The sequence below is a fragment of the Ciona robusta genome, chromosome 4 (assembly GCF_009617815.1).
Source record: "Ciona robusta chromosome 4, ASM961781v2".
Taxonomy (NCBI): domain Eukaryota; kingdom Metazoa; phylum Chordata; class Ascidiacea; order Phlebobranchia; family Cionidae; genus Ciona; species Ciona robusta.
In genome coordinates, this window is record NC_143238.1 from 6979065 (window position 1) to 7005775 (window position 26711).

The following is a 26711-nucleotide window of genomic DNA, read 5'->3' on the forward strand; positions in this document are numbered from 1 at the left end:
TTTTTTAATAAATAAAAAAATCTGCAGTCATAGAAAGTTAACATCTGATTTAAAGAAAACGTTTGTATAATTATCGCTATTAACAAGACACCATTCAATTGAAACAACGAAGAGAAGGAAAATAGCGACAAAAAGACCAGCAGGTCCGCGACACGCGTCTAAATGACGTCACTCTAACTCTAAAACCTTCGATCTTTTTTCCAATTAAAAACAAATTATCTTCTACTTTCACGGCTATTTCGAGTCAAGGGATTGATATTGGTTTTAAATTGAAGATAACCTGGCTTTACCCCCATACTGGCCCATCAATCATTCTATTCATGGCCATTAAGCTTCCGTATGTACGTCATGCCTGGGTGAACTTGTACATGAAGCTGACGTAATTACTTCCCACGTGATATTTTGACATTATGATGCAACAGCTGATTAAACAAGCAAGTTATTAAAAGTTGAGGTTACTTTAGAGGCATGCAAAGTTTAAGAGGGAACCTATGGGCGGTCATTTTCGATTATTAAAATAAGATAAACGACTGTAACTTATTTAACCTCGCATGGCCGGAAAACGATGTCACCCTAGATTTTACCCTGCTGTTAGGTGAGTATATATAAATGTAACTTACTTTATCCTCGCGTGGCCGGAAAACGACAGTCGTTATAACACAGTTGTTCTGTTCCATACACCTTGTACCCGCTTACGAGTTACCACGTATGTATTTTTGTGCGAGTAAAGTTGTTTTTTCAACTAGTGAAAAATGCTTGTTTTACACGTGGTTTACGCTCACATGCTCGCTGCCAAGTTGCAAATATGTTGCAGTATGTAAATGGCCGTCCGAATGACTAGGATTTAGACCAGAGTTGGCCCATTAACCCACCCATGTTCATCGTACAAACCATATTTAGCGCATCCCTATATTTAATATCGGATCGTACATACCGTATATATAGTAGGGGGGAGATGGGACACCGTTAGCACATAATGTCCAAATATCCTGATCGTGCTTTAAACAAATAACACCGGTCTATGGTTGGTCTATGGGAGTCGTGAGGAAGCGGTTTTATAACTCTTTGAATGTTCTTTGTTTACTACCAAATGGGACGAGAAAATTGAATGAAAAGGTGTCCCATCTTTCCCCACCCTATACTATATCAATAAATAGTGGGGAAAACAGGCTCGGATTTGAGGCAAAGATTATAAATGGCTTCTTTATACAGCAGTGTTATATTAGACCTCCTTTCACGTCGGTTAATCATCGGAAGCAATCTTCGCTTTTGAAGCCAAGTGTGACAAAACAATGGGTATTATGAGCAAGTAGATTATTAAATTCCGGGGCTGGGAGTGTGCGGTTAAAGTTGCACTTTTACGCTCGACTTACGGTAACAGGAAATTAACGCTGCGTTTTAATAAACCTACAACATAGATATCATAAACATGGGAACAAATTGCCCGCTGTGCAACCATGCGTGTCAAAAATAAAATTACTTTTCAACCGAAGTTAGCTTCCGTATAAATGCTGCTTAAACGAATACTAAAAAAATATCTGGGCTGAACAACGCTTGGTTTAGAATGTAGGTATTTCTCCGTATGGTTTGACACCCGTATTGTAGCGTGCTGTAGGGTGACGGTCCCATAAAACGTACTGTTTCTGTTTTGATACCTGGGTTGGAGTAATAGCCGTGTTTTGCCCAAGAACACTTATACGGCCACATTGGTAGCCACAACGAGCATCGAACCCAGTAACATTTTGTTACAGTCAGGTCGCTTAAGTCATGGCGCTGTTATTAAATTTGTGTGGTTTTGGTATAATTGAAATGTAACATATAGCACAGCGCGGATATTTATATTCTATTTAATTAATTACATCAATGCGGGTAAGCATGCATCGTTAGATGACGTCACGTTGCAATATGACGCTATATACACCATGACGTCACAGAATATGACGTCACGATTAAAAGTAGAACAGTTGACGTTGTAGCAGCGAAAAACGTACATAGAAAAAAGCGGTATCTTAATTGTGACGTAACAATAATTACGTAGTCGAACAATCACTTCGTTCCAGAAGCTTGTTATCTCGTCCCTGTGACGTCATAATAATCACCGTTATTCAAGGTCAAGTCAGAAAATTTTTAATTTTTTACGGGGTATAAGACAAAGGGGTTTATTGCTTGTTTTAGTCAATTTTAGCAAGACTTTATATTAACAATTTATATGCATCAATGTTATATCTCTATAGCAGCACGAAATGTTATGTATGACTATGATAACACAAGAAAATGAGAATACGGGGGTTTTAACTTACATGTGAAACTGGCCGACATCTTTTGTTCATGCGTGGTTGGTGTGAGCATCCTTACAGAGTCCCCGCTTATAGTAATGAACTTGCCAGGTTCCATAACAGATTCAAAGGCGGCGAAACCCTGTATGGAAATATTAATATAAATTAACTTGGTATATCTTGAAAGAACCGACGTTTCGTCTGTCTAATCTGCATAAAGTTTCTTATTATATTTGATTTCTGCATTAAAATAAACGCTCGTATATAGCTAAAGCGGTCGGCTTTACAGATATTTTGTTATGAAATGGCATTAAGGGTTTTAGAATAACTTATTACGCATAAACGGTGATATAGTTTATGGTGACGTCATTTTAACAGTTAATACATTACGTAACAATAAGCATTATGACGTATTTACGGCAATGAATTTGTCTTGTCTTGTGTAGAAACTCGAAACGTTGTGAAAAGAACCGAGCGCTCCATTGATGTGATGGGCACTGACAATCAATAGACGTGTGCCTGGTATGACGTAATAATCATATTGTTAAAGAATAAACGTGCCATTAAAATAAATTTGACAGTGAACATGGAGTGAAGCCACCATTTACGATGTGCAACACCCGTGAATTAAACCCCTTGGTTTCCCACCCCGAGGACAAACATTGAAAGTATCATATAACTTGACAATAAGCATAATATGTAAGCTGTGCTATTTACCCAATATACCAAATAAACAACTGTACACAACACCCTTACCTTGTACGACGACATAGCGACCTGAAAACCTCCTTGAAAGAAACGACACGGCACCAGGCCTGTTGATCATTCCCCCTCCTAGCACTTCAAAGTATTGTCCATGATTTGTGGGGGTTGGTGTTGCAACGAGACGAGAGTTTTCACCAGCAGATAAGTAGATTGTGCTGTTGGTTCTTGGACTGAACTTGAAAGGACCGCTGATACTACTAGTGAAAGCTGGTGGACGGGCTGGAAAATTAAGATGTTAGTCACCCATAAAGTTACATACGTAGTAACTCATAAGCGGGCATGAGGTGTATGAAACATAACACCCGTGTTATAACGATACATTTCATTGTTTTGACACGCGAAAATAAATAAGTTACAATCATCCACAAAGTTACATAAGAGGGGTGTATGAAATGCAAGAGGTGTATGAAACGGAAGTACAGTTGCAAACCCGTTTGCAAATACCGACAAACCAAGTATATACACAGTACTTACGCAAACACTTTCCCCCACTCTGGTCGAACTTAGCCATCCTGTTCGAATGGTAAGCTACGCATGTGTTGATGGAAGCCCCTTGTAAGTAGTAACCTGTGTATGTAATGTATTAGGGTGGGGAACAAGGGGTTTAATACATGGTGTTGTACACCATACATGATGCCATGGTGGCTTCGTATACCTCATGCTCCCTGTGTCATAAATATAACATGGGTGTATGCTTATACACCAGATACGTATGGTGCATACTTCAGGCTCACTGTCGAGTAAAACATACTTTATATGACAGAATAGTACTCGCATGTGGGCGTTAAAGAGCCATAATAAATACTAACCGACTCCTCGCATTAAAGTTACACTAAATATCACACTGGTTGGTGTAAATATAAGATTTCTATTGCCTTCATTACACTTGAAGTGACACACAGCTCCGAGTTCGCTTGATTTTCTTGTGAAGTTGCACCATTTCTGACCGTGGAGTGGAGTTTTTTGTGGCACACAATCAGGCATATCTGGAGGAAATAAACGAAAAACTTGTTAATCCTCGTAGTGCGCGGCAACGACAGCCGTTATAACACATGTGTTTTGTACGTAGACACATACGCTCACAACAATGGTAGCAGCGTCGTGCATCGAATAAGGTAGCAACTAATTAGTTAATAAAGCGTTTCCGCTAACGTATAGCTTATTTTAAAAGTGTAAAACTAATTAAAACAAATTGTATTTTTAATAGAAATGGAGTTCGTAAAAAGTACAACGTTTGTGTGACGACGGTATGTGTCTATGTTTATGCCCGTCTGTTCAATACGTTTACGATAATGTTTAAGACAGGACACGACAACTCATAATACGCGAGGTATATGATGGTCTATCATTTATCCTCGCGTAGCGTGGCAATGGTAGCGGTTACAATACAAGTGTTCTGGCCTGCTTACGGGTTACTGCATATGTAACTTTGTGGATGGTTACTTTTATATGGCTGATAATTTAGACAGCCCATTAGTGACCACTGGGTTGGAGCAATTGTTGTTAAGTGTCTTGCCCATACATCCATACTGGTATCAACATCAGGTATTTAAACACATAAACACACAGCACTCACCCCCATGCATATAAAACCATTGTTGACTCGGATGTATGAAGGCGAGGACAAGGAAGATCCCAATGTGGAGAAAATGCATTTAAACCGCTAGCAACGTTACTGTGGATACAAAAAGTGAATATAAATAAATGTAACTTATTTATTTATCGCGTTAAAGAGACCTGGGTTATAACACGGGTGTTCTGTTTTATGCACCTCGAGTGAGCTTACAAGTTACCAACATTATTTTCAAAATTCAGTACGACAATAATTGAGAAAAACAATAACGTATTTTAAATGCGTGAAGTATCATAATAGCTTTTATCTTAAGCTGCTATATGGTAATTGTGTTTAAGTAAAGTCTATTAAAATCTTATATATAAGTCCTATATACAATAAACATTGTAAACAACACAAACTTAATAAAGATATAGCGTATAATAATATACACACACTTATCTGGCTAAGCAATTTGGTGTAAATGCAAACTAATAACTACTATTTATAAACTTAACTACCATGTAATTACTGGTTTATTATTTAAAACCTTACCAAACGTTTCAGCGCAAATTTAGACGGCTAATGCGACCCTATACTTTATATGCGTTAAGGCACAATATGAGCGCAAACAAGATTTAAATTGCCGTGAGGCGACTTGCGGTAAAACTAAAAATAAACTGTATACAACACACACATACACAGGTGGAAGAATTTAGTTAGAACACATACAAAACAAAATAGCTGTGTTATGGTACGTACAGGAGGGTAGGGAAGATGGGACACCTTATCATTCCATTTTCTTGTCGCATTTGGTAGTAAACAAAGAACATTTAAATAATTATAAAACTGTATCCTACTCACGACTCCCATAGAATGTCGTTAATTGTTTAAAACACGATCAGGCTATTTGGATATTATGTGTTAAAGGTGTCTCATCTTTCCCACAGTAGTACTATAGAATATATATGTAATATTATAATTACTATTGGAACGTATACAGCGGCCCATACAATGTAAGCTACATTAAAGAAACATCATCGCTTTCCATATTTGTTAATCTTACAATTAACAACATACTTTAGATTTAAGTTGTCCCATATTACCCCAAAATTCGACAGTTACCGCTAATTCAAACATCATGTTATCAGCTCAACTAAGTATCGACGTTAGTTTTTGAACTAACCCGCTTTAAAGTTTTTAACGACAGCTGCTTTGCTGCTATAATTCATTCCTACTGATTGTTTTAATTTATTTAATCTTTACTACTGTATAAAAACAGATTTTTTTGTTGCTTCCCTCTTAGTTGTTTTGTATTATTACTTTCTAGGCTACTGTGCAGGACAAATCTAATATTCTAGGCTACCGTGTCCGAAACCCCCTTTCATATTGTGCAATACAGTTGCGATATGTTTAATATAGAAACGGTGGATTTTGTTCGGAGAAACGACGCGCTGTTAAAGTATGTGTTAAGGTATATTGCCGTGGGCAAGTCAGGGGGAATTTAAATACAAATTATATACACAGCATGCTGTAGTTTTTAAGCTGGTATAAAATATCCCATACACCACTGGCTATAAGCTCGTCGCATTGTTTATTAAACAAACACACATCTGCGCCCAATGCTGTTCGGTGCATATATTTTTCACAGACAAAGAATTATCTACGCTATCTTGCGCTGAACAACGCTGGGCGTATATATTTGTTTGTTCTTTTTACACCAAGGTGAGATATTTCTTTGACCAAGCAAAAACTACAAAATACTCACAGATTTTCGTCGAGTACATAATACGTTGGGTTTCTTTCTCAACCAGGATTTAAAATTGATTTTTTTAAACCTGGATATTAAACTTTGATAAGCGACGCATAGGCACAATACGGATTATTATCAACAATGGCCAATTATTTAGCTATAATTGGAAATTTAGAAACATTTGTAAAACGCGCGCAAAACTTTATGCGCGAATAAAGTTGGGGTAAGATGGTACATGTTTTCATTATCACTTTCGTCCAATTTGGTAGAATATGTTTAGAATCATTTAACCGTATCCTTACGGTTAAATACGACTCTAAACACAAATATAAAACATTAGATATTATGTGCTAACGCTATCCATCCCATAATAGTATATGCCAATTTTTAACAAGCCGAAAATTTTTTGTAAATCTAACGTTTTCTGTAGTTTCGATAACATTAAGTAATTGATAAATTAACCTAAAAACCTCGCCTTGTAAACAATGAGAAGTTTAAATGCGCCGCGTGGCTGCTATTATTTACGAAACCCGCCGAAAACAATTCAAATTTTCAGTTTGACGCTCATTGTTACAACATAAACAACATTCTTGTGATAATGGATGATTGTTCACTCATGTTATCGATCAAATATGACGTCATAACCAGTTTTGTATAAACACAAGTAATTCCCGATGAATCTCGTGATGCCCGAGGCTTCGATGAGAAGAATATCTTCTCAGGTGTTAGACGCGTTTAACCTTTAACAAAACGAAACATTCTGCGCTGCTGTTGTTGCAAGCACGGTATGATTTTGTATTTTAAATATTTTTGAAACTGATCTCCTGAAAATATGTATAGCTTGGTATAGTACTGCGGTCATGTGGTTGTGGTTAGATGGAAACCGTTTGCACACAATATCCCATGTTTCCGAATCGTGTTTAAACAAATAACACGCGGTTTTTAAAGTTGTGGGGATACGGTACATTATTTCTGTAAATATTCTTTGTTTACTACCGAATGCGACGACAAGAGAAAACACGAACCATCTTATTCGTACTTTAATGATTTATTATTAACTAACATTTCGTTACACCTACATTGTGAATTAGATAAAGCTCGCCGTATAGCGGCAGAAAAACGATACGTTACTATAAATGTAACGTCCTGTATCAGAGGAGCTGTTTTTCAAATTGTATAAACTTTATATTTTATGTGGTGGGCATGGGAGTGGCAACCATGGGTAAGTCACTCAAGTCCCATGCACTTAAAGTTACATCAAAGGGATTTTAACATTGTTTAATAAAGGACTCATAAACCAATTAATTCTTCAAAACTTGTAGGTCAATAGCCGAGGTAATATAGATCAATCTGAACCGTCTTTAAATAAACGGGACTTGATTACCAGTGAGTTAATAAACAAGTCTGACAAGCGAACCCAAAGGTACTCGATGCAAAATGAGTTCGGCCGCTTATTATGGGACTTTAACTAACAGATCGGCGATCTATATGGTCCAGTGGGAAAGCATCGATTTCTGTAATGTTTCGTCAAGCATTTATTATTAGCTGTAAGGGAAGTTATTTATTAAACCCAAGACGGCCAGCTTTGGTGAGGTTTCATCAGATATTAAACTGGCAGTTGGTATAGCTTGCAGCTTATTGGAAGGCTTGTGTTTTGTAGAAAGCTTATGAAGGTTACAAGATAGATAGGATTATATGTAGGTTAGGATAAGATGAAAACCATGATATTCCATATTTCCTGATTTTTTTAAAAAAATTACCAACGATATTTAAGAATGGTGAGGATACGGGTGAAAAAATCCGTAGATATTCTTTGTTTACTACTAAGTGGGACGGTAAAGGAGAATAAAAACATAGAACACGTCCACAGGACCCGACCGTAAGGTTTCAACAGCCACGCTAATATTTGATGCTTTTCCACAAGTGGGCGAATTTTCAATGACGCTTTGTTGCTAATTTCTGTCTCTTCGTTGTTTTAATTTATTTGGTCTTCGTTATCCAAAATAATCAAGTTATGTTGTCCCAAAGTAGAACCAGTTTTCTTTTATGTTTATAACAATGTTTAATGCGCCGTTTATAGGTTGCACATCATACATAGTGGTTTCATACACGTCACACTTATAGTGGGGTGGGGGAAGACGGGACACCTTTAGCACATAATATTCAAATACCCTGATCGTGTTTTAAACAATTAACAACGGTTCATGGGAGTCGTGACGGTACGGTTTTATAATTCTTTGAATGTTATTTATTTACTACCAAATGGGACGATTAAATAAAACGGTGTCCCATCTTCCTCCAACTTACTATATATCATTTTGGTAAACAATTAAAGGTAAATGTAACTACAAACCGACGATTCTTCGCTATTGATGTAAAAAATTCTTGACGACCATAAAGCGGCGTCTAAAATACACCTATGTCCGCCGTCCTACGAGAATGCGCTACCGTATGTTACTTAGAATTCGCATGCCGAACTTCTGCTACCGCGTCCAGCATGAGAATCAAAGCTACGTTTTATTTGGTTTAATACATCGTAGTTAGGAGTCGCATGCCGCCTTACGACTCTTTAGTGGTGCATTCTGTATTGTTTAACACAAATATATATATCCCGCTATTCACAATCCCCACAAAGTTACATATGCGGTAACATGTAAGCCGGCACGAGGTGTAGGAAACAGTGTGTATAACGACTGTTGTTGCCCGCCACGCGAGGATAAATAGGTGTTATTCTTGATAACTATCTTATGATAATTCTGCTGAAGTGTTCACTTGTTCTCTGACTCGCTGGTCTTCTCCGGGGAAATACCCCGTAGGTGGTTTTACAACGAGTTATTTTCTGTTACTAGGAGCTATACCTGCTGTCTTTATAATACCTAGCTCATCAGGCACATAGATATGTATTGCAATTTAAGAACTGTAAGGAATAGTTAATAAGCAGCCATATGGAAAGTGTTTAAACTCGTATCTAATCCTTACATAGAGATTAAAACAATCGTATTAGAATGGACTTGTTGGTAGAAAAACTTGTTCTTTTGCTGTTTTTATTCATACTTGGGTTTGGGGCGGGCATTGGACCTTATCTTCTCAGGAATAGATGTTTGTCTCCAAGGTATGTAGCATTGTGTACACAAAGTGGCATATATGTTGATTTAGTGTGATATTAATACAGAAAAAAATAACAAATATAATTTTATTTTTTTGAAAAAAAAGTGCCAGCCTAATTTTTAAGAAAAATTAATTTGTATTTATTTCTGTCTTTATAAATAGTGTAAGATCATAATTTATGATATTCTTAAGTTTAGGACAGTTTTGAAAGGTTTGTTTCTACACTTTATAAACAAACCAATTGTTTTATGTAACGTCGCGCCGTCTTGATAATCAAAATATATCTAGTTTAATTGAACAAGTCCTGTATAGGATTATATTATGCGTCGCAGCAGCATTTAAACATGGAAAGTATGTACAAATATTCAAGCAATAATTGTAACTAAAATTGCCAAAACAATAAAACTTACAATTATTTCAGTCGATTTCGAGACTTGATGGTGAGTTCAATGAATTGTTTATCGGCGGGAGTTTTCTTTTCAACTTTCTTCATGCATATGCTGCCTGAGGTGAGCCAACTTTAACATAGTATAGATATGAAAAACACACTTAGTGAAGAGGTTTAAGATATTAGATACAGAGTCAATCTGTATTAGTAAAAAGAATGATAAAATAGTATTGGTACTTTTAAACTTTAAAAGTTGTGCGGTGGAAATTTATAAACCTTCACTGCATACAACATGTTTATATGATACTGAAACGCCAGAGATTTTAACATTCTTATTCCAAATTGTTGTTTTAATGTTTCAAAAATATAACGTCTGCTTTTCTGGAAAAACTGATACTTAACTTGTCTATATTTCTTGTTTAAGAGATTTGAGTGCAAAAGAAGAATCTCCACAAAACTGCAAGTACCTTAAAACTTATTAAAACAAACCTGGTGATATATTTCCAACAGGCGCAAGAAGAATTTGCTTCAGTGTTTGGAGAAACTGGTTATCCATTTGCTGAGTTGCTTGTTTCACTTGGTTTCTTCTTCGTGATGTTAATTGAACAGTTTGTTCTTACTTGTTATGATGACAATGCTAAACAAAAGACAACAGAAGGAAACATGAGTAAGATCATAATATCATTATATCTTAGTAAAATTAACCAAAGTCTTTTTTGCGTTTAGTTGCGAACTCATATGCATCGGCAAACTTTGAGAGCTCAGAAGTTGAAAGATCAACTTTGTCTCAAAATAATCCCAACTACCACACATTAGACCTGGTAAAAGATGAGAATAATGGACGAGATAGAAAAGGTTCAACTCAAACTGAAGTAATTGTATGTGAGGGTGAACAAACTGTTATCAAAGTTGTGAAAGCAAAACCGACCCAAGGACACAGCCATGGACACGCAGATATACCCTCTCATTCTTCAGTTAGAGCTATCATACTTCTATTTGCATTATCAGCACATGCATTATTTGAAGGTTTAGCTATTGGGTTACAAACATCTACAAATGCATTGAGGACCCTGGTTGTGGCTGTGCTTATTCATAAGATGGCTCTTGCATTCAGTTATGGTATCAGTCTCATATCAGACAAGTAAGATACTTTGTAAATATGACATAAATTTTCTCTTGTCTATGTTTTGTATACAATATGGCATAGATTTTGTCATGTAGTAATGTGCTATGGTACACTAGTTTGACAGGGCTAGGGCAAACTTTGGCCTAAAAATCTTAGCTCCCATGGCCTGCCACTCTGTAGGATTACACCCATGTATAATAAAAGAATAAAATGTTACGATTTATAGAATATTTTTTTATTAAATATGGGTCTTACCACTTTGTCCACAGAGCAAACTTAAAGAGTGTTCTCACAGCTTTAACAATATTTTCAATCATGGCACCTATTGGCATTGGGGTTGGGGCCGCCTTGACATCTGCAAAGGAAGGTGACGATGTCATTGAAAAGATCATTGCTATTACACAGGTATATAAGTGTTGGTTTGAACCCAGGATCTCTGGATCTACTACCCCGGCCTGCATTCGAACCCAAATCCTTGGTTCTCCCACCCTGGACGAATTCAAACTTAGGATCTCTGGTTTCCCAAATGAAAAACTATCATGAACAGGAACTATTAATTTTTAATGAGCAAGTATCTTTACAACAACGCTTATTCCCGTGACACCTACATTCTTTACCTTACGCAAGCATCACGCGGACGTATATCCTATAAAGTATGGTCCATTGGGAAACGGTAACTTAAAGCACGGACGGATTTAAATAAAACAATTTCCAAAAAACACATTTGAATTAAAAGTAAACTGGCACGAGGTGTGTTAAACAGAACAACCGTGTTATAACGACTGTAGTTGCCCCGCCATGCGAGGATTATAAAGTTAAATTTATTTATTTAGAAAAACTACACGCATTTTGCTAACAACTAAATACCGCCTAAATTTAAAATTCAAATCCTTTCCTTTGATAGGCTTTTGCGTCCGGGACGTTTGTTTACGTCATATTCATAGAAATCATACCTCACGAGTTCACTGGGGAGTCGTCGGATCGTAGAATGTCGAAAGTTACATGTATGATGGCTGGCTTCGCGGTGATGGCAAGTTTACAAGCATTACCACATGAAGAATAAAATTTAAGACACCCAACCAGCGCAGATCGGCGCTTGAATCAGAAAAACTGAAGCTTCCGTTGAAACTACAGCGTTTTTCACAAGTTCGCGCCAAATGTAAAATACTTTTTCAAGTCAACACATTTGCACCGCATTTTTCGAACTTTCGTCAAAGTGAAAATTGCCATAAGATGCGTGTCGTGATGTCACTTGTTGTAAAACTACTGTACGCTGAATAAACGATTCCGAGTCGACTCGTCTACTTGTAATCAATAAGGATTATTACGTCATTAATATGCAGTTCCCAAGACGATATTAGTGACGCAACAATCGACGCCTACGTCAATCATTGTGACGTCACAGTTCCGTGTGCAATGTGAAGCCACAGTTTCGAGTGCAAAGTGACGTCACGATGCAATAATTCGGAAACTTTCATTCTAGAACTGTTTTATCAAATGTGACATCACGGATGTGATTGTTACGCAATAATGAGTCAATGACAAAACAATAAATAAAGTTCTGTAGTCAAAACACGTTTAAACATTGTATAAATATATATAGAAGCAGCAAGTATTGCTTAGTTAAGCACAAACGCACACAATATGCATAGCATTACAAGGGTAAAACATTAGAATCAAGTTAAATAGGATTGGGCTTTTAAGTACGGATCTCATCTAAGGCTGTTCCAGAATCACGATAAATATTTAAGTTTACTGGAACATCATTCTGATAGTTGCGAGACACTTTAAACCAAGTTTGCAACAAATTTCTTTGGTTTGGTATCTGAATCAAGTCTGCCCTTATATAAGAACAAGAGGCATAAACGTAAAGGTCCCATATATATATACTGTTGCTGTTTATCGCTTTTGGAAGATTTTTGTTATTGTAACCGAACGGATAAAAAATTCTCATTCATTTAAATTTCTCTATATAGAATAGCACCAGCTAGTGTTCTAATGTTTCTGGTTTTTGTTTATCTGAGGGTATAATGACGTAAGAAGGACAAATCCAGCCATCGGTGGGAGTAGAGAGCTGCGTTAAAGTTGTGGAATGCTGGAAGAAACAACATATAAAATCATTTTTCTAGCGGTTAAATTGGGAGTCGTTACTAAGGAGTCAGTGGCCATATGATCTTGCTGCTTTAGAAAACATTATATGTAGGTTAATGGAATAAACAAAATGCTAATTGAAAAGTTTATTTGTCAGTTTTGAAACAGCGTCACAAACCTGATTTTCAAGGTGATTGTTGTGTAAATAATTGGTTGTGTTTGTTCTGTTAATGTCCATTGTGATGTCATCAACTTGAATGCTCATACTGCTGTGTGATTGGTCGGTTTGAATATCACGTGGGTTCATCAATCTGTTATTCATATGCAAAAACAATAATTTACAAAATTACATACGTGGTAACTCGTAAGTGGGCACGAGGTGTATGGAACAGAACACCCATGTTATAACGACTCTGTATTTGCCCTGCCATGCGAGGACAAATAAATTGACATTCATATCAGTTGTTTATCTATGCATCTCTGGCAGAGGAGTGAGAGCACTTGTATCTTAGACGGTACCGGGTTCAAAGCTCACACAGGCACATTAACTTACTGGTTATGGTAGTTCCTTGTTTGTCTGTTCATATTATCTCTATGTCGCTCCTCATTCATGGCTTGCAGTAAAAGTTGTTTTCGTCCGCGTTGGTAAGTCATTGGTAGTTGACGTGTGTTGTGTGGCTGTGCGGGGTGGTGGGGCAACTGTGGATTGATGTAATATGTTTATTCCTGCTTAGACGGGCAACGCCAGTATTTATAACATGGGTGTTCTGTTTTATACATCTCTGCTTACGAGTTACCGAGTATTTAAATTTGTGGTTGATTGAGTTTTGTCAGTGTGTATCAGTGTTTATCATCAAACTGAGAATCCTTCCGTTTCAATATAAACATCCAACCCACCTGGTTGTTCATCACTCGATAGTTTTCGTTCGTGTTTCCATGAATTTCGGTTCCAACTGCATTCTCGAACTCAGACAATATATCGGTTGTCTGTGAACAATGGGTATTGTTACAACATAATACTCAGATGTCAGACTTGTTATTAATAGGGGGTTAATGGGCGGATGCTGGTCTAACTCCAAGGTTCTTCCTTCTCTGCTTTGTTTAAATTAATTTAATCTTTCCTATCGTATTCAAACAGATAATGAAAATTAACATTAAGCTGAATATGTTAATATCTACATACCACGTTGCTTGTGACATCATCAACAGTATTTGTGATGTATTGGTTGTCATAATCAGTAGGCATGGTAACATTGATGGTGGAAGGAAGGTACTCAGGTTGGGGGGGCGGGGCAGGGAGGCGTGGCATGTGCTGGAGCTGCATGTACGTGTTCATAATATAGTAATTCAACCAGTTATTTTATAAATGTTAATTTTGCACCTAATAGCTATAGTTGACCCTTGGATGACCTAATAGCTATAGTTGACCCTTGGAATTTCTATGTCAACTTACCGGTTGTATTTGTCGACCAACAATATATTGATTCTCTGGCGCCATCGTGCTGTCAACTTGCGCAAGTATATCATGCTCTGTGATGTCATAATGGGAATTATATTAAGAACAAATGAATGAATGTAACTTAATTATCTTGGTGTGGCGGGGCAACAACAGCCGTTATAACACAGATGTTCTGTTCCATACACCTCATGCCCGCTTACAAGTCACCTCGTATTTAACTTATTTATCCTCGTGTGGCGGGTCAACGACAGTGGTTATAACACGGTACACGGGTGCTCTGTTTCATACCTTATCTTTTTGTATATAGTCAAACCCAACCATTGTCCCACAAACCTGTTAAACCACATTTGTACAAGCAATCAAACAATCCATGACATACTGAATACAGTTACAATAAATATAACTACAATCTCACCAAGGTATGAGTTGACGTTATGTATATCCGCATCAGGTTGGTTGTTGAACTCATTATCATTATGTTGGTACGTCGGTATCGTGTCAACTTTATCCACTTTCTTGTTGAAAGGTTTCTATGTAAAAAATGTATAAATGAATGATTTCTATGAGAAAATAGGTGAGGACACACAGCGGGGCACACAGTAATATCTAAGATTTAAGCGACATTTGTAAAAAGAGATGTTTAGATTAAAAAAATTAATTAAAAAATGAAAAAATTGTTTTACACAAAAAAAGGTTATATTAGATGTGTCATGTAACTAAAACACAGGAGTTTCTACCATGAGCAGGATTTGAACCCAAACCCCTCACCTTTTTCTTGCCGACATAATCGCCCACTTTATCAGGATGCTTCACAGTAAGATGGTTCACCATCTTCGCCCTGCCGGAATATTGTGAGGGGCAATACGGGCAATTGACTGGTTGAGTTGTAACAGTGGGCGTCTTCTCTAAACATAATAATACATTGCATTGATACATATAGTGGTTTAAAAAGTGTCATGTTTCTATCAGTACCTAACTACTTATCCATTTATTATTTTAGTTTAAAGATAAAGGAGTCATTTTTTAATTATATTTATATTTTATTGTAAGCGTGAGCTTCCCTATTAACCCAACATTTTATATGCACATTCTATTCTATATGGGTGAGGCATGCCATGGGACCTGGAATTTAGGCCAGAGTTAATCCATTAACTCCAACTCCTAGGTTGTTAGAGCCCATAAGTAGCCAGTAGGTTGAAGTAATTTCTGTTAAATGTCTGGTCTAAGAACACATACGTCCACAATAGCATCAGTACCGAGCATTGAACCCGGTATCCTTCGGTTACAACGCAAGCACCTAACCACTGAACCACAACGCTGGATGAAAATACTCACTTATTGCAGGGTCTATTATATTCCCGGCACAGTTCGCCTTCCTAACCTCCCTTAGACCTGGTGGTACTTGTTGGCCGGGGTGATGCTTAAGTATGTGATCCTTTCTCTTGGTTATGGATTGGTAGGATTTGGAACAATAAGGACAAACATAAGCAACTGTCTTCTTCATAATTGGAAGGCGCAACTCTGGAACCTGGGAGTATGTGATGTCATAATGCAACTTATGCAGACACACATGGTGTATACATACACCTCATGCTCACTGTCAAGTTATAACATGGGTGTCTTCTTATACACCAGACACACATGGTGTATTCATATACCTCATGCTCACTGTTAAGTTATAACATGGGTGTCTTCTTATACACCAAACACACATGGGGTATTCATACACCTCATGCTCACTGTTAAGTTATAACATGGGTGTCTTCTTATACACCAAACACACATGGGGTATTCATACACCTCATGCTCACTGTTAAGTTATAACATGGGTGTCTTCTTATACACCAGACACACATGGTGTATTCATACACCTCATGCTCACTGTTAAGTTATAACATGGGTGTCTTCTTATACACCAGACACACATGGTGTATTCATACACCTCATGCTCACTGTTAAGTTATAACATGGGTCTCTTCTTATACACCAGACACACATGGTGTATTCATACACCTCATGCTCACTGTTAAGTTATAACATGGGTGTCTTCTTATACACCAGACACACATGGTGCATTCATACACCTCATGCTCACTGTCAAGTTATAACATGGGTGTCTTCTTATACACCAGACACACATGGTGTATTCATACACCTCATGCTCACTGTTAAGTTATAACATGGGCGTCTTCTCATACACCAGACACACATGGTGTATTTATACACCTCATGCTCACTGTAGATTTATAACACATGCATCTACCAAACACCATTACCACAACTCACAGCATTAACATTGACTTCTGGATGTCGTTTCAGCAGATGGTTGACCAGCATTCCTCTGCGTTGGAAGCCGACCATACAATGCATGCATTTGTAAAGAAACCTCTGGTAGTCGGTGGGCGAGATCTGCGGTTGAAAAGTTTTGCCTGCGTGGAGTAACGTGTGTATAAGGTGTGTGGTAATAGGCGGGCAACTGCTGTGGTTGAATCCACTTAACATGTTAGGGTGAAAAGTTTGATCGCTTCACAGAACATTTATGTTGGTGTGGGAAAAGAATTGAGAAAACTGTGTATAAAAACACTTATTTCAGCCTGATCTGGTAGAATGAATTATACTCGATAATTGTAACATAAGACTCTTATGTACACATACATATATTTATGCTAATGTATTTCACAAAACATGAATATAGACTCTATAATTAACATGAATATAAGTATGTATATATATATATATATAGGAGTCAATAATTGTCTGTATATATATACTCTACAATTGTACCTCAACACTTGTATATACATACATACACTTATACACCTTTATGCTAATGCATGGCCAAACCTTAACCCCACATATTTAACTTACCAGTTTGCTTTATCTTTCTAACTTTCGCAACCACCCCAGGAGTATGCATGCGTTTGTAATGTTCATGCAACTTATCCTTTCTTTTGAATGGTCGACCACATGTATGGCAGAGGAAGGAAGGAGGGAAATGGGAGGATTGGTGGAGTTTCAATGTATGTTTGCTGTGTGAATGATGGGTTATAGGGGTTGCTACTATGCTGTAGGATTCCTACTGCTAGAATGTAATGGGATCTGAGATTTAGACCCATTACCCCAGCATTCTATTCTATATGGGTGAGGTCCTTGTCAGAGGACCTAGGATTTAGGTCAGAGTTGGTCCATTACCCCAACACCTAAAATACTGTATTATACTATACTACTACATACAAATATACTGTAGTGCTTGCATAATAGAGTATTGCGAGTGCAAAGAGGGCCAATGGAAACAAGAAACTTTATTTATATGGCAGATAAACATAGGAAAATGGCACTCGTGCTCCGGGCACACAGAGGTGATGGGCTGCCACAACACCAACACACAGTCAACCTCACTTACCGACCAAACGACTTTCCGCAGTAATAACAAACATGGCGGTTTTTCACTTTCGTCTTTTCCACCTCCATTATCAACTCAATGGCAGTGTCGAGCACGTCAGGGGGGGCGCTGGCTGGATCGCTGATGGGAGTCTATTGGACATGGACAACATATATATATTGGGGAGGAATGGATTCTATTCAATATGGGTGAGGTTCTACAGTGAAGCAAGCTATGGGATATGGAATTTAGATCAGAGTTACCCATTTACCCCAAACCCAGGGTGTCACCATCTAGACCCCAGTGAAGCAGTTTATAGACACTCGATAATACAAATTCTATTCTCTATTGGTGAGGTTCTATTTGGTTTACTCATTATCATGTTATTCAATGCGTCAAACCAGCATGGTAAGCAATAAAATAATTAACTTACCGGTTGAATATCTCTGCTTTCTTGTGATATGTTCCTCACAGATTCAATGTGGTTTAATACACCTGAGCTCTGTGTGGATGTGAAGTCGTTAGGTTGGTTGTGTAATGGATGGGAACAGTCGTTATAACATGGATGTTTTGTTTCATACAGGTACACGCTCACGCGTCACCACAATTGTAACTTTATTTGCTTTTGACAATTTGGACAACCTATTGGTGGTTTAAAATGGGAGCGGCAACCAGGGCCAGTTATAAAGTTAAGCAGGCACAACACCCGTGTTATAACGACTGTCTTTGCCCTCTTCACTTTATGTTATAACTTTGTAGGTCATAACTTTTTGTATGGCTTACACCATTCAAATGGTGACACACCACTAAAAACAGGACACCACCTTAACAAACTGCCGACTTGTCCTCCCCCAGTTCCTCTTCTTGGGAGGAACGCTCCTTACATCCACTTCTTCTTCATCTCTTATGGGATCGTTAAAAGATGCGCGGATCGACTTGCGAAGTTTACGACCTCTGGATGTTTTATCATGGTTAACTTTTATTGAATAAGAAGACTCTATACATCTATAGTGGCGCCAGTCACGACTTATGCATGTTTTATCCGTGGTTAAGATGTTAGATTTACAACATAAGCAGACTCTATACTTCTGTTTACATAAAGCAACACAGGAGCTCCCCAGTTTTATAAGTCAGCCATACATGCATAGTACATACAAAACCCACAAATAAATACAAGCCATCTCATAAACACATTGTATTAAATATACAAACCTTAAACTTCTTGCATCATTATCTTCATGTTGGTTGATGTTCGGTTGCAGGAGAGGCTTGCCGAGGAACTTGGCGTATTTAGGGGCGTACCACACCTGTGGGTGTATGTGGTTAACATCTACAAGTAATACATGTCTGGCCAAAACGGGCCCTTTAGATTGCCGGACTGTAGCCACGAGTTTAAGTTTATTTTTTTGCGAAACATTGAAAAATACAGAACACAAATGCATTAAGTGCATTTAGTGGTATAAATAAATTAGTGGATAAATAAGTTACAAACAATCACCTTGAGTTCTTCCTTTGCTTCTATTTTACGAATAGTTGTGAAATAAACATCTTGCTTCACTAGTTGGGCCACCAAGTTTTGCTCATCCGAGTTTTGAGCAACACGAACCAGGCACATCCAGTTACAAGAATTCTCCTCCCTTGTCTGTGGAAAACAGGGGGTGAACAACACTAAATAAAAGAGCAGGTGCTTATGTTACATAAAACACAGGGGGTAAATAGATCAATCAGAATAGCAAATACACATGCATTGTTAAACAGGGATTAAAGAACTTTGGTTTAAAGAGCAGCTAGATGCCATTATATAAAAAACAGGGAGTAAACCACGCCACATTAAATACTCACATCATAATAAAGATCCGTTTTATCATCAGCTGTATTGACTTCATTTAACCTTGTTGGCTGGAAAATATGAGAATAAATTGCAACTTATGATCAGTAAACAACCTTACTTACTACAAATATCATATAAAAATAAATAGAAACATTATTTAACTGCTGTGAAAAAGCACTTCTGAATGTGCATAAATGAAACTTTTTTTCACATGGCGGGGACTGGGGGAAGAAGAGACACATGGCGTTGTGTTGGACCTCACCCATATAGAATATAATAATAATAAATCATGCAAACAACAAATTCTTACCCCTGGCTTTAACACAAACGATGAAACTTGTTCGGATACCAAAGGTGCGTCAAGCGGCCCAAACTGCGTTCGCGCTCGTATTCGTGTCTTTGCTACAACTCCACAACTGTAGGTCTCTGTCTGGACTGATAATGGTGGGAATAGAATGTTTGTATGGGGTATTATGTACTGCTATGTTAAAGGTGTTAGCATGGAGTTTATATTATTGAGTGTTTGTAAACTGCCCCAGTTGAGTTTTACCCCAGTTGAGTTTTATCTCCTTAGCGCACAAGGACATTTTCAACTTTGGCAGTTCTATTTACAACAGGTAAAAGTAAAACTGTTAAAAATTTCAATAATATTGCTAAATGAACATCCCATTAAAGCTGGTGCACTCTGTAAGATTGTTTGAGTGCATTCACATTCAGTACATCCAGTAGAACCACTGATTTACACACAATACAATATACGCCCATTATTGTGGAACGTGGATCCTACCTGAATATTATTTTAAGTTTTGCCCAAAGTTATTTAAACCTGGATACGCAGATTAATTTATTCCAACTTGTTACTATTTACTAATTTTTATCAATTGATTATTATTCAGTCAACTCCTGACATCACACACGATGCACTTGCCAACACTAAGGATATCAGGCAGGGTTGATCTCGCTTTGCTTTGGAACTTTTTATCTTTAATCGCAAAAACTTCAAGTTCTTCGTCCTCCGAGAAATCTTCCTCCACGATGACAAGGTTTCCTCCATCCATCTGGAACAATGGGGCATTATGATGTTACAATGGGATAACAATGAACATGAGCGTAATGTTAGGATTGTACGGGAGACCTTTCGTTCCAGATTTTACTAAAAATTTTAATATTGCAATCACCTATATGTGCTACAACAATGTGAATAAACAGTAGGTTAGTTGGTCAGCTTGTATAAATTAATACAAAACATTTTATTTTCTATGTTCATTTATACATTAATGGCTTTCTCTTTATCCTAGTGCTCTTTGTCCAAAGCATAAGATTCAGAGTTGGTTGTAATAAATGTAAACAGTAAATACACAGATAAACTAACTTACCTTAAATTCAGTGATGCACACTCTCGAGTCTATGACATTGCTTTCAAATTAAATCCAACCAATAAAACTAAAAGTGGTAACAAAACTTCTGTAAAAAGAGATGATACAAATTACAAAATTGCATTTCAATACGTAAGTGATTTAATTAAAATGCCACACAAATGAGGTTATTCAATTTAGTTAGTTGTTAAGTTTGACTGCCATTTTCCTGCCACACGAGGATAAATAAGTGTCATTCATAAACCCCTAAGCATATTGTAGATGAAACAGCCTTTTAAGCTTTAACTTGCCAAGCAAAGTTAAACAATGGTTCAGGTAATATACATCATAGGACATAATATATTAAATTTAAAATGTGGTTTATTCAAATTTAGTTGGGATGCATTGCAAATGCACATGACTGTCGTTGGCCCGCCACACGAGGTTAAAATAGTGTCATTCACTCAACTTCTTAGATAGCCTAAGTTGAGATTATAAAATCTGGCACCTTATGAACTGCCTGCCACCAGTGCTAGACAAAGTTCAAATATGATGATTGATGATCATAATTCATAAAGGTAAATACAGTGAATAATAATTAGTACTGTTTAGATGTACATGATTTAATACACTTCATTTTGTAGCAATTCACACAAGAGGCAGATAATGTATTTTTTCCAATATATATCTTATCGTACACTATTCATTGGACTTCCTTTTTGTTCGTTGCGTATTCTGCGGTATCTGATCAGGTTCAATTACTTCATGCTTAAAGTGAGTCCTTTCATGTCTCTTACAGTTCCCGAGCACAGAGAAAGCTTTATCACAAACCACGCATTGGAATGGCTTCTCCCCAGTATGAGACCTCATGTGTATTTTTAGGTCGTTTAAAATCCCGAATGCCTTCCCACAAACAGAACAAGCATGAGGTTTATCCTTAGAATGTATAGTTCGGTGTCTTACAAGACCAACTCTTTGTTTAAAAGTCTTCCCACACACCTCGCAACTGTATGGGGTTTCCAATGTATGGACTCGCATGTGTCTTTTATGATGATCAGATCTGCGGAACCATTTATCGCATACATTACACGTGAACATCCTGGGATGTGTATGGGTCTTTTGGTGAACCTTCACGTAACATTCCTTTGTAAAAAATCGCTCACATTTATCGCAGGAAAACCTTCTTTCTGAAGATGGAGCCATTTTTCTGTGTAAGAATCAACAACTATTGCAGTTTCTGTTGATTGTTGAATGTTAGTTTGATAGTTAATTCAGTGATGCGGTTAAATTTCTGATAAAACCAAATCAGTTAAAATGTTTTTCTTCCATTCTTCCATGTACAGCAACTTGACGCATAACTTGACATAGCATTGGAGACTTCAATATGGTGTTTCACAGTTTATCAATAACACTCAGCATCTTTTTTTATGAAATATATGATAATAAGAATCCAGAGTAGGTTTCAAAACCTTTTTAACTTTATACCCCTAGCCTTAACTCTGTAAAATACAAAAACATAAAAAGATTAAACAGTTGAAACTGTGAAATATCCACAAGATTGGTCATATATAATATATGACATAAAGAAAGCTTTTGCTAACAATGTAATCAACTAAATTAATATATTGGGCCAACTCTGGCATACATCAACCGCTTATATACAATGAAAATAATGTTTTGTTGCTATAAAACCAAATATACTAAAACAAGTTTATCGATGTGGGCAGTGGTAAATAAAAAGCAATAATATAATCAATTATGATAATTCTAAACTTAACACAGAATCATACATGCGGCTTGTTCAAATTGATAATGGGATGGTATTAAGCTAATGTCAGCCATTTTAAAAAATCCTTTGCCCATTCGCCTCCTTAATAGTCAACGTCAACTTAATTCTATCATGTGGGATTAAAAATAACTTGTTGCATTTTGACAATACATAACTAATCCTAACAGCTTACATGTTGGTTACAATTCACAGTGTATTCTTAAACAAGGGTCACATTTGCAATTGTGACATCAGTATGATGTCATAAAAAGGATCAACAAATTGATGATGTCATAATGTTGATTCTCAACCAATTCTATTAAGTTTGGTGAGCCTGGAAGTTCAATAACCAGTGTTGACCACCAATTGTTATAAATGCACCAGTGTTTCCAGGTAAATACTTGATCATACTTTCAATGTTTCCCAATTTTAACTGAGTTATCTTCAGTGTTGCCCACTACAGCTCCACCAGTGTTTCCAGGTAAAAGTTGAGATTAGGAAAACTGAAGAGATTCTTCGAGACTGGAAGCCTAGAAGGTGGGAAGTTTTAAATGTGATGGTCACTTCAAGTTTTATGAGGAAATTTTTCCAATAAATAGGTTGGATTATAAGAAAACCTACATTACCAAATAACATGAACAGAACTTTCACACCGGCAACAGAATACAAAAAAAATGTTTATAAACAAACACGTAACAGCAAGAAACACACAATACCAACAAAAGTACTAAAGAAAAACAAAAAGCAAGAACACAGCAAACATTGCACAGTAGCAGCAACCAACAAGAACAAAAAACCATGAACACAACAATAACTTTACCTCGCCAGAGAAGACAGTTGTAGTCGTTCCAGCAGCCAACATCTCAGCAAAATGTTCTTGTCCAAAATGGTCGTCTAAATCACCATCTGTTGGGTCATGAGCTTCAATGAAACTCATTTCGGCCGCTGATTTCTCTACTTTCACTGACTGTGTAAACAATATAATGTTGTATATTGCTATCAAGTGGTATTGAGATTCTATTCTATATGAGTTACCATCTAGACCCCACTGAAGCAGTTTTAAACATATAATAAATAATAATAGAGATTCTATTCTATAAGGGTGAGGTCTTCAGTGAGGCACACCTGAGACCTGGGATGTAGGTCTATTACCCCAACACCCAGGGTGCTACCATCTAGACCCCACTGAGGCAGTTTATAGACACTCAATAATAGAGATTCTATTCTATAAGGGTGAGGTCTTCAGTGAGGCACACCTGAGACCTGGGATGTAAGTCTATTACCCCAACACCCAGGGTGCTACCATCTAGACCCCACTGAGGCAGTTTATAGACACTCTATAACAGAAATTCTATCTTGAGGGACCTGGGCATTAAAGCAAAATATAGACATACAATACCAGTATCTGCATTCCGACCCACTATTTAAAACAGAATATTGAACTTACATCTCTGTACTTTTGAAGGAAAACTTTCAGTGGTTCCAGGTAAGGATCAAATCCCAGTGTTGCCATGGCAAACAACAAATCCTCTCCATTGATTGTTTTACGTTTTTCCTGAGCGCATCTTTCAGAAGCCTCCGATGTTATGAAGCTGATGAATTCAGAAACACATTCTTGCACGCATTCCTTCGCGTCCTTTGCTATCTAAAGATTATAACCATATTGTTAAGGACTGCGAATATTGCATTCACCACATCCAGCAATGAGGTTCCCCATGTTTGACAACTATGAGGGTAACTATATTTTAACAATGTAACCCCAGATCTTACCCTGCTGTTAGGTGTCTATACAAACAAACAGAGCCAAAGTATATTGCATTCACCAAATTAATCAATGAGGTTCCCTATGTTTTGGTACACAAATAAATACCAAAAAAGCTTTTTATATACCAAGTCATAAAGTGTTTTGTTCAATAGTCTGTACAAATGACTTATAAACACAACAATCTATCAAGTACAGAGTTCCACAATACAAATAAACAAACGATCAAAACCAAACCAACCAACCTTGCCATTGCTTGGCACAGCATTCTTCATAATACGAGCCACGTTAGCTATTGGTAAATAAATATCTTGTTCACGAAATTGTCCTTTTTGTTCATTGCTTGGCCTGTTAGGTGAATATGGCTTTTTAATTAAGTTTAAAATGTAATTAAATAAGTCTGCAGATTAATACAGAAGTGACAAGAACTCACCCACTGTTAAATTAATTGGCGGCACTAGTAAAGAATCATTCAGTACATAGTAGAATATGCTGGTGGAAAGTGTTGGAGGTTTGTGGGTATGGGGGTTAGTAGTTGGTAAATAAGGTGGGGGGGAGATTCTTCACTAGCACCCAATTGGTATTGACCAAATTATGGTTTAAACTTATTCAAATCAAGTGTACTCTGCACACCATTAAAAGTAAGATTTTATAATGGGAGATTTTCACCTTTGTTCCGCCACTTCTTCTTCTTGATCTTCAAGTTGCAAGAAATCAGCTGCGAAAGAAGCGTTGTCCATTTTCGGTGGTAATAAGAATCACACAAAATGCAAAGGAAACTAAAGCCAGGCAACGAATATATACCTTTAAATTTCAATACATATTCGGTTTGTAATAGTGCGTATAAATGTTTTTTATTATAAAATGACTACGGCTCGCAATCTATTAATTTTTAGGGTTTAAAATGCACAAGTATCTTTATGTAAAACCGCGAACAACTTTTTAATAACATTGTCATTTTGCCAATTTTCGTGCGACTACTGAACAGTGTTTCCATTTCCAAAAAGTTATATATTTGTTCTATTTAAAGGGGTTTAATTATGGATACTACTACTTTAACTAAACGATCAAATATAAATATTTTCCCATGTGATCTGTTGTATTTCTCACATCGTTGTAGAGCTTACAAAATATAGAAACACTGACTAAAAAAGAGAAAGAACTTGAATTGTAGGTTTGGTGCATTTTTGCAAAACTTCTTCAATACAAGTCGTGATACAGTTCAAGATATCTTGCTTTATTTTATCCCTTTTTTTAGTTTACAAGTACACGGATACAGTATCGGGCAAGTTTACTTGGTGGCTAGACAAGGGCTCATTGCCAATTGCATGAACAATGCATAAACAACTACTTAAAAGAATCTAAACACAAAGAACTACAACAGAAAACCAGATAATGCAGCGAGGTGGTAACACCACCATCCAGTGATACAAAGTCCGCATGTCCCACCGATTTTACAAAAACTGACCAAAATAGTTTATTTTTGCAACAATTGCAATGTCCGGTGGGATCAATTATGATGTCATAAACATTCTTTGGAAGTCGGTCAAACAACAATGAATCTAGAATTAATAAACAATAGAATGGCTTTGAATGAGTGTCTATAACCTGCCACAGTGGGGTCTAGATGGTAGCACCCTGGGTGTTGGGGTAATATACCTACATCCTAGGTCTCAGGTGTGCCTCACTGAAGACCTCACCGTTATAGAATAGAATCTCTATTATTAAGTGTCTATAAACTGCTTCAGTGGGGTCTAAATGGTAGCACCCTGGATGTTTTGGTAACAGACCTACATCCCCATTATATAATTACCTCGCTGTTATACAATATTGTTTACCTTTATAAGTTGAAAGATTGATGGCCCTTGCTGATAAATCCATTAAAGCAGGAATCCCAGGGTTAATATTCAAGTAGTTTGGTAGATAGACTTTATCATTGTTGGAGTTGACATAACAAGGTTGCATTGAAGTGCTGGTGGCTGCTATAGGTGTTAGCTGGGTCAAGTAACTCCTGCAATGCATTATAGTTGGATGAATGACATTTATAATTACCCACAAAGTAACATACATGGTAACTCGTAATCTAGCAAAAGGT

At 37.0% G+C, this 26711-nt stretch overlaps 5 protein-coding genes across 10 annotated transcripts in view; 1 reads left to right on the forward strand and 4 right to left on the reverse strand.

Annotated features, from left to right (window-relative positions):
* The window catches only part of LOC149737204 (uncharacterized), a 45218-nt gene that overhangs the window by 15397 nt on the left and 3110 nt on the right, over nucleotides 1-26711 (reverse strand). For 2 of the 3 annotated variants that reach the window (XM_089877431.1, XM_089877430.1), the window contains 2 exons: nucleotides 26455-26627; nucleotides 25833-26178 (listed from right to left, as the gene is read on the reverse strand). In XM_089877431.1, coding sequence (XP_089733557.1) covers nucleotides 25964-26178; nucleotides 26455-26627 — 388 coding nt within the window. In that variant the 3' untranslated portion in view covers nucleotides 25833-25963. Of the gene's footprint in view, nucleotides 1-25832; nucleotides 26179-26224; nucleotides 26628-26711 lie in introns of those variants that run through there. The other variant, XR_016384976.1, reaches the window with a different exon arrangement.
* LOC149737207 (uncharacterized) lies at nucleotides 1834-10379 on the reverse strand. Of its 4 annotated transcripts, none has more exons than XM_089877445.1 (9): nucleotides 10332-10379; nucleotides 9865-9958; nucleotides 4618-4716; nucleotides 3926-4027; nucleotides 3516-3608; nucleotides 3033-3260; nucleotides 2695-2795; nucleotides 2301-2418; nucleotides 1834-2078 (listed from the first exon to the last, which is right to left on the reverse strand). In XM_089877445.1, exons 3-9 carry the CDS (start codon nucleotides 4694-4696, stop codon nucleotides 2068-2070), a joined length of 732 nt encoding a protein of 243 aa, XP_089733571.1. In that variant the 5' UTR covers nucleotides 4697-4716; nucleotides 9865-9958; nucleotides 10332-10379; the 3' UTR covers nucleotides 1834-2067. The 4 variants fall into 4 exon arrangements, with proteins under 4 accessions (XP_089733571.1, XP_089733568.1, XP_089733570.1 ...); XM_089877442.1 differs by having other exon boundaries at nucleotides 3917-4027; XM_089877444.1 differs by lacking the exons at nucleotides 9865-9958; nucleotides 10332-10379 and adding an exon at nucleotides 6362-6493 and having other exon boundaries at nucleotides 3917-4027.
* LOC149737208 (zinc transporter ZIP1-like) lies at nucleotides 9052-12264 on the forward strand. Its single transcript, XM_089877432.1, has 6 exons — nucleotides 9052-9458; nucleotides 9876-9963; nucleotides 10353-10509; nucleotides 10569-10983; nucleotides 11238-11373; nucleotides 11873-12264. Exons 1-6 carry the CDS (start codon nucleotides 9352-9354, stop codon nucleotides 12029-12031), a joined length of 1062 nt encoding a protein of 353 aa, XP_089733558.1. The 5' UTR covers nucleotides 9052-9351; the 3' UTR covers nucleotides 12032-12264.
* Nucleotides 12441-21246, reverse strand: LOC149737209 (PR domain zinc finger protein 10-like). Its single transcript, XM_089877428.1, has 20 exons — nucleotides 21108-21246; nucleotides 20660-20789; nucleotides 20042-20166; nucleotides 19743-19799; nucleotides 19399-19542; nucleotides 19113-19207; nucleotides 18725-18854; nucleotides 18334-18402; nucleotides 17922-18052; nucleotides 17387-17547; nucleotides 16805-16947; nucleotides 15854-16046; nucleotides 15287-15423; nucleotides 14934-15048; nucleotides 14513-14589; nucleotides 14243-14377; nucleotides 13957-14046; nucleotides 13613-13758; nucleotides 13238-13370; nucleotides 12441-13063 (listed from the first exon to the last, which is right to left on the reverse strand). The coding sequence occupies exons 2-20, from the start codon at nucleotides 20787-20789 to the stop codon at nucleotides 12956-12958; spliced, it is 2319 nt and encodes a 772-aa protein (XP_089733554.1). The 5' UTR covers nucleotides 21108-21246; the 3' UTR covers nucleotides 12441-12955.
* LOC149737210 (uncharacterized) lies at nucleotides 21194-25685 on the reverse strand. The gene is made up of 5 exons (XM_089877446.1): nucleotides 25286-25685; nucleotides 24862-24964; nucleotides 24302-24499; nucleotides 23675-23821; nucleotides 21194-23384 (listed from the first exon to the last, which is right to left on the reverse strand). Exons 1-5 carry the CDS (start codon nucleotides 25354-25356, stop codon nucleotides 23349-23351), a joined length of 555 nt encoding a protein of 184 aa, XP_089733572.1. The 5' UTR covers nucleotides 25357-25685; the 3' UTR covers nucleotides 21194-23348.

Coding starts and splice junctions, on each gene's coding strand:
- LOC149737207 (XM_089877442.1), bottom strand. CDS start 4,696: ATGCATTTTCTCCACATTGGGATCTTCCTTGTCCTCGCCTTCATACAT. Junction 3,261..3,515: donor GAGTGGGGGAAAGTGTTTGC/GTAAGTACTGTG, acceptor TTAATTTTCCAG/CCCGTCCACCAGCTTTCACT. Junction 2,796..3,032: donor TCGCTATGTCGTCGTACAAG/GTAAGGGTGTTG, acceptor ACGTCATACCAG/GCACACGTCTATTGATTGTC.
- LOC149737209 (XM_089877428.1), bottom strand. CDS start 20,789: ATGGATGGAGGAAACCTTGTCATCGTGGAGGAAGATTTCTCGGAGGAC. Junction 20,167..20,659: donor GCCTGATATCCTTAGTGTTG/GCAAGTGCATCG, acceptor CACCATTATCAG/TCCAGACAGAGACCTACAGT. Junction 13,371..13,612: donor ACAAGGAACTACCATAACCA/GTAAGTTAATGT, acceptor TATGAATAACAG/ATTGATGAACCCACGTGATA.
- LOC149737210 (XM_089877446.1), bottom strand. CDS start 25,356: ATGGACAACGCTTCTTTCGCAGCTGATTTCTTGCAACTTGAAGATCAA. Junction 24,500..24,861: donor CTGTGCCAAGCAATGGCAAG/GTTGGTTGGTTT, acceptor TATAATCTTTAG/ATAGCAAAGGACGCGAAGGA. Junction 23,822..24,301: donor TCCTTCAAAAGTACAGAGAT/GTAAGTTCAATA, acceptor TTGTTTACACAG/TCAGTGAAAGTAGAGAAATC.
- LOC149737208 (XM_089877432.1), top strand. CDS start 9,352: ATGGACTTGTTGGTAGAAAAACTTGTTCTTTTGCTGTTTTTATTCATA. Junction 10,984..11,237: donor ATCAGTCTCATATCAGACAA/GTAAGATACTTT, acceptor CTTTGTCCACAG/AGCAAACTTAAAGAGTGTTC. Junction 11,374..11,872: donor AGATCATTGCTATTACACAG/GTATATAAGTGT, acceptor TTCCTTTGATAG/GCTTTTGCGTCCGGGACGTT.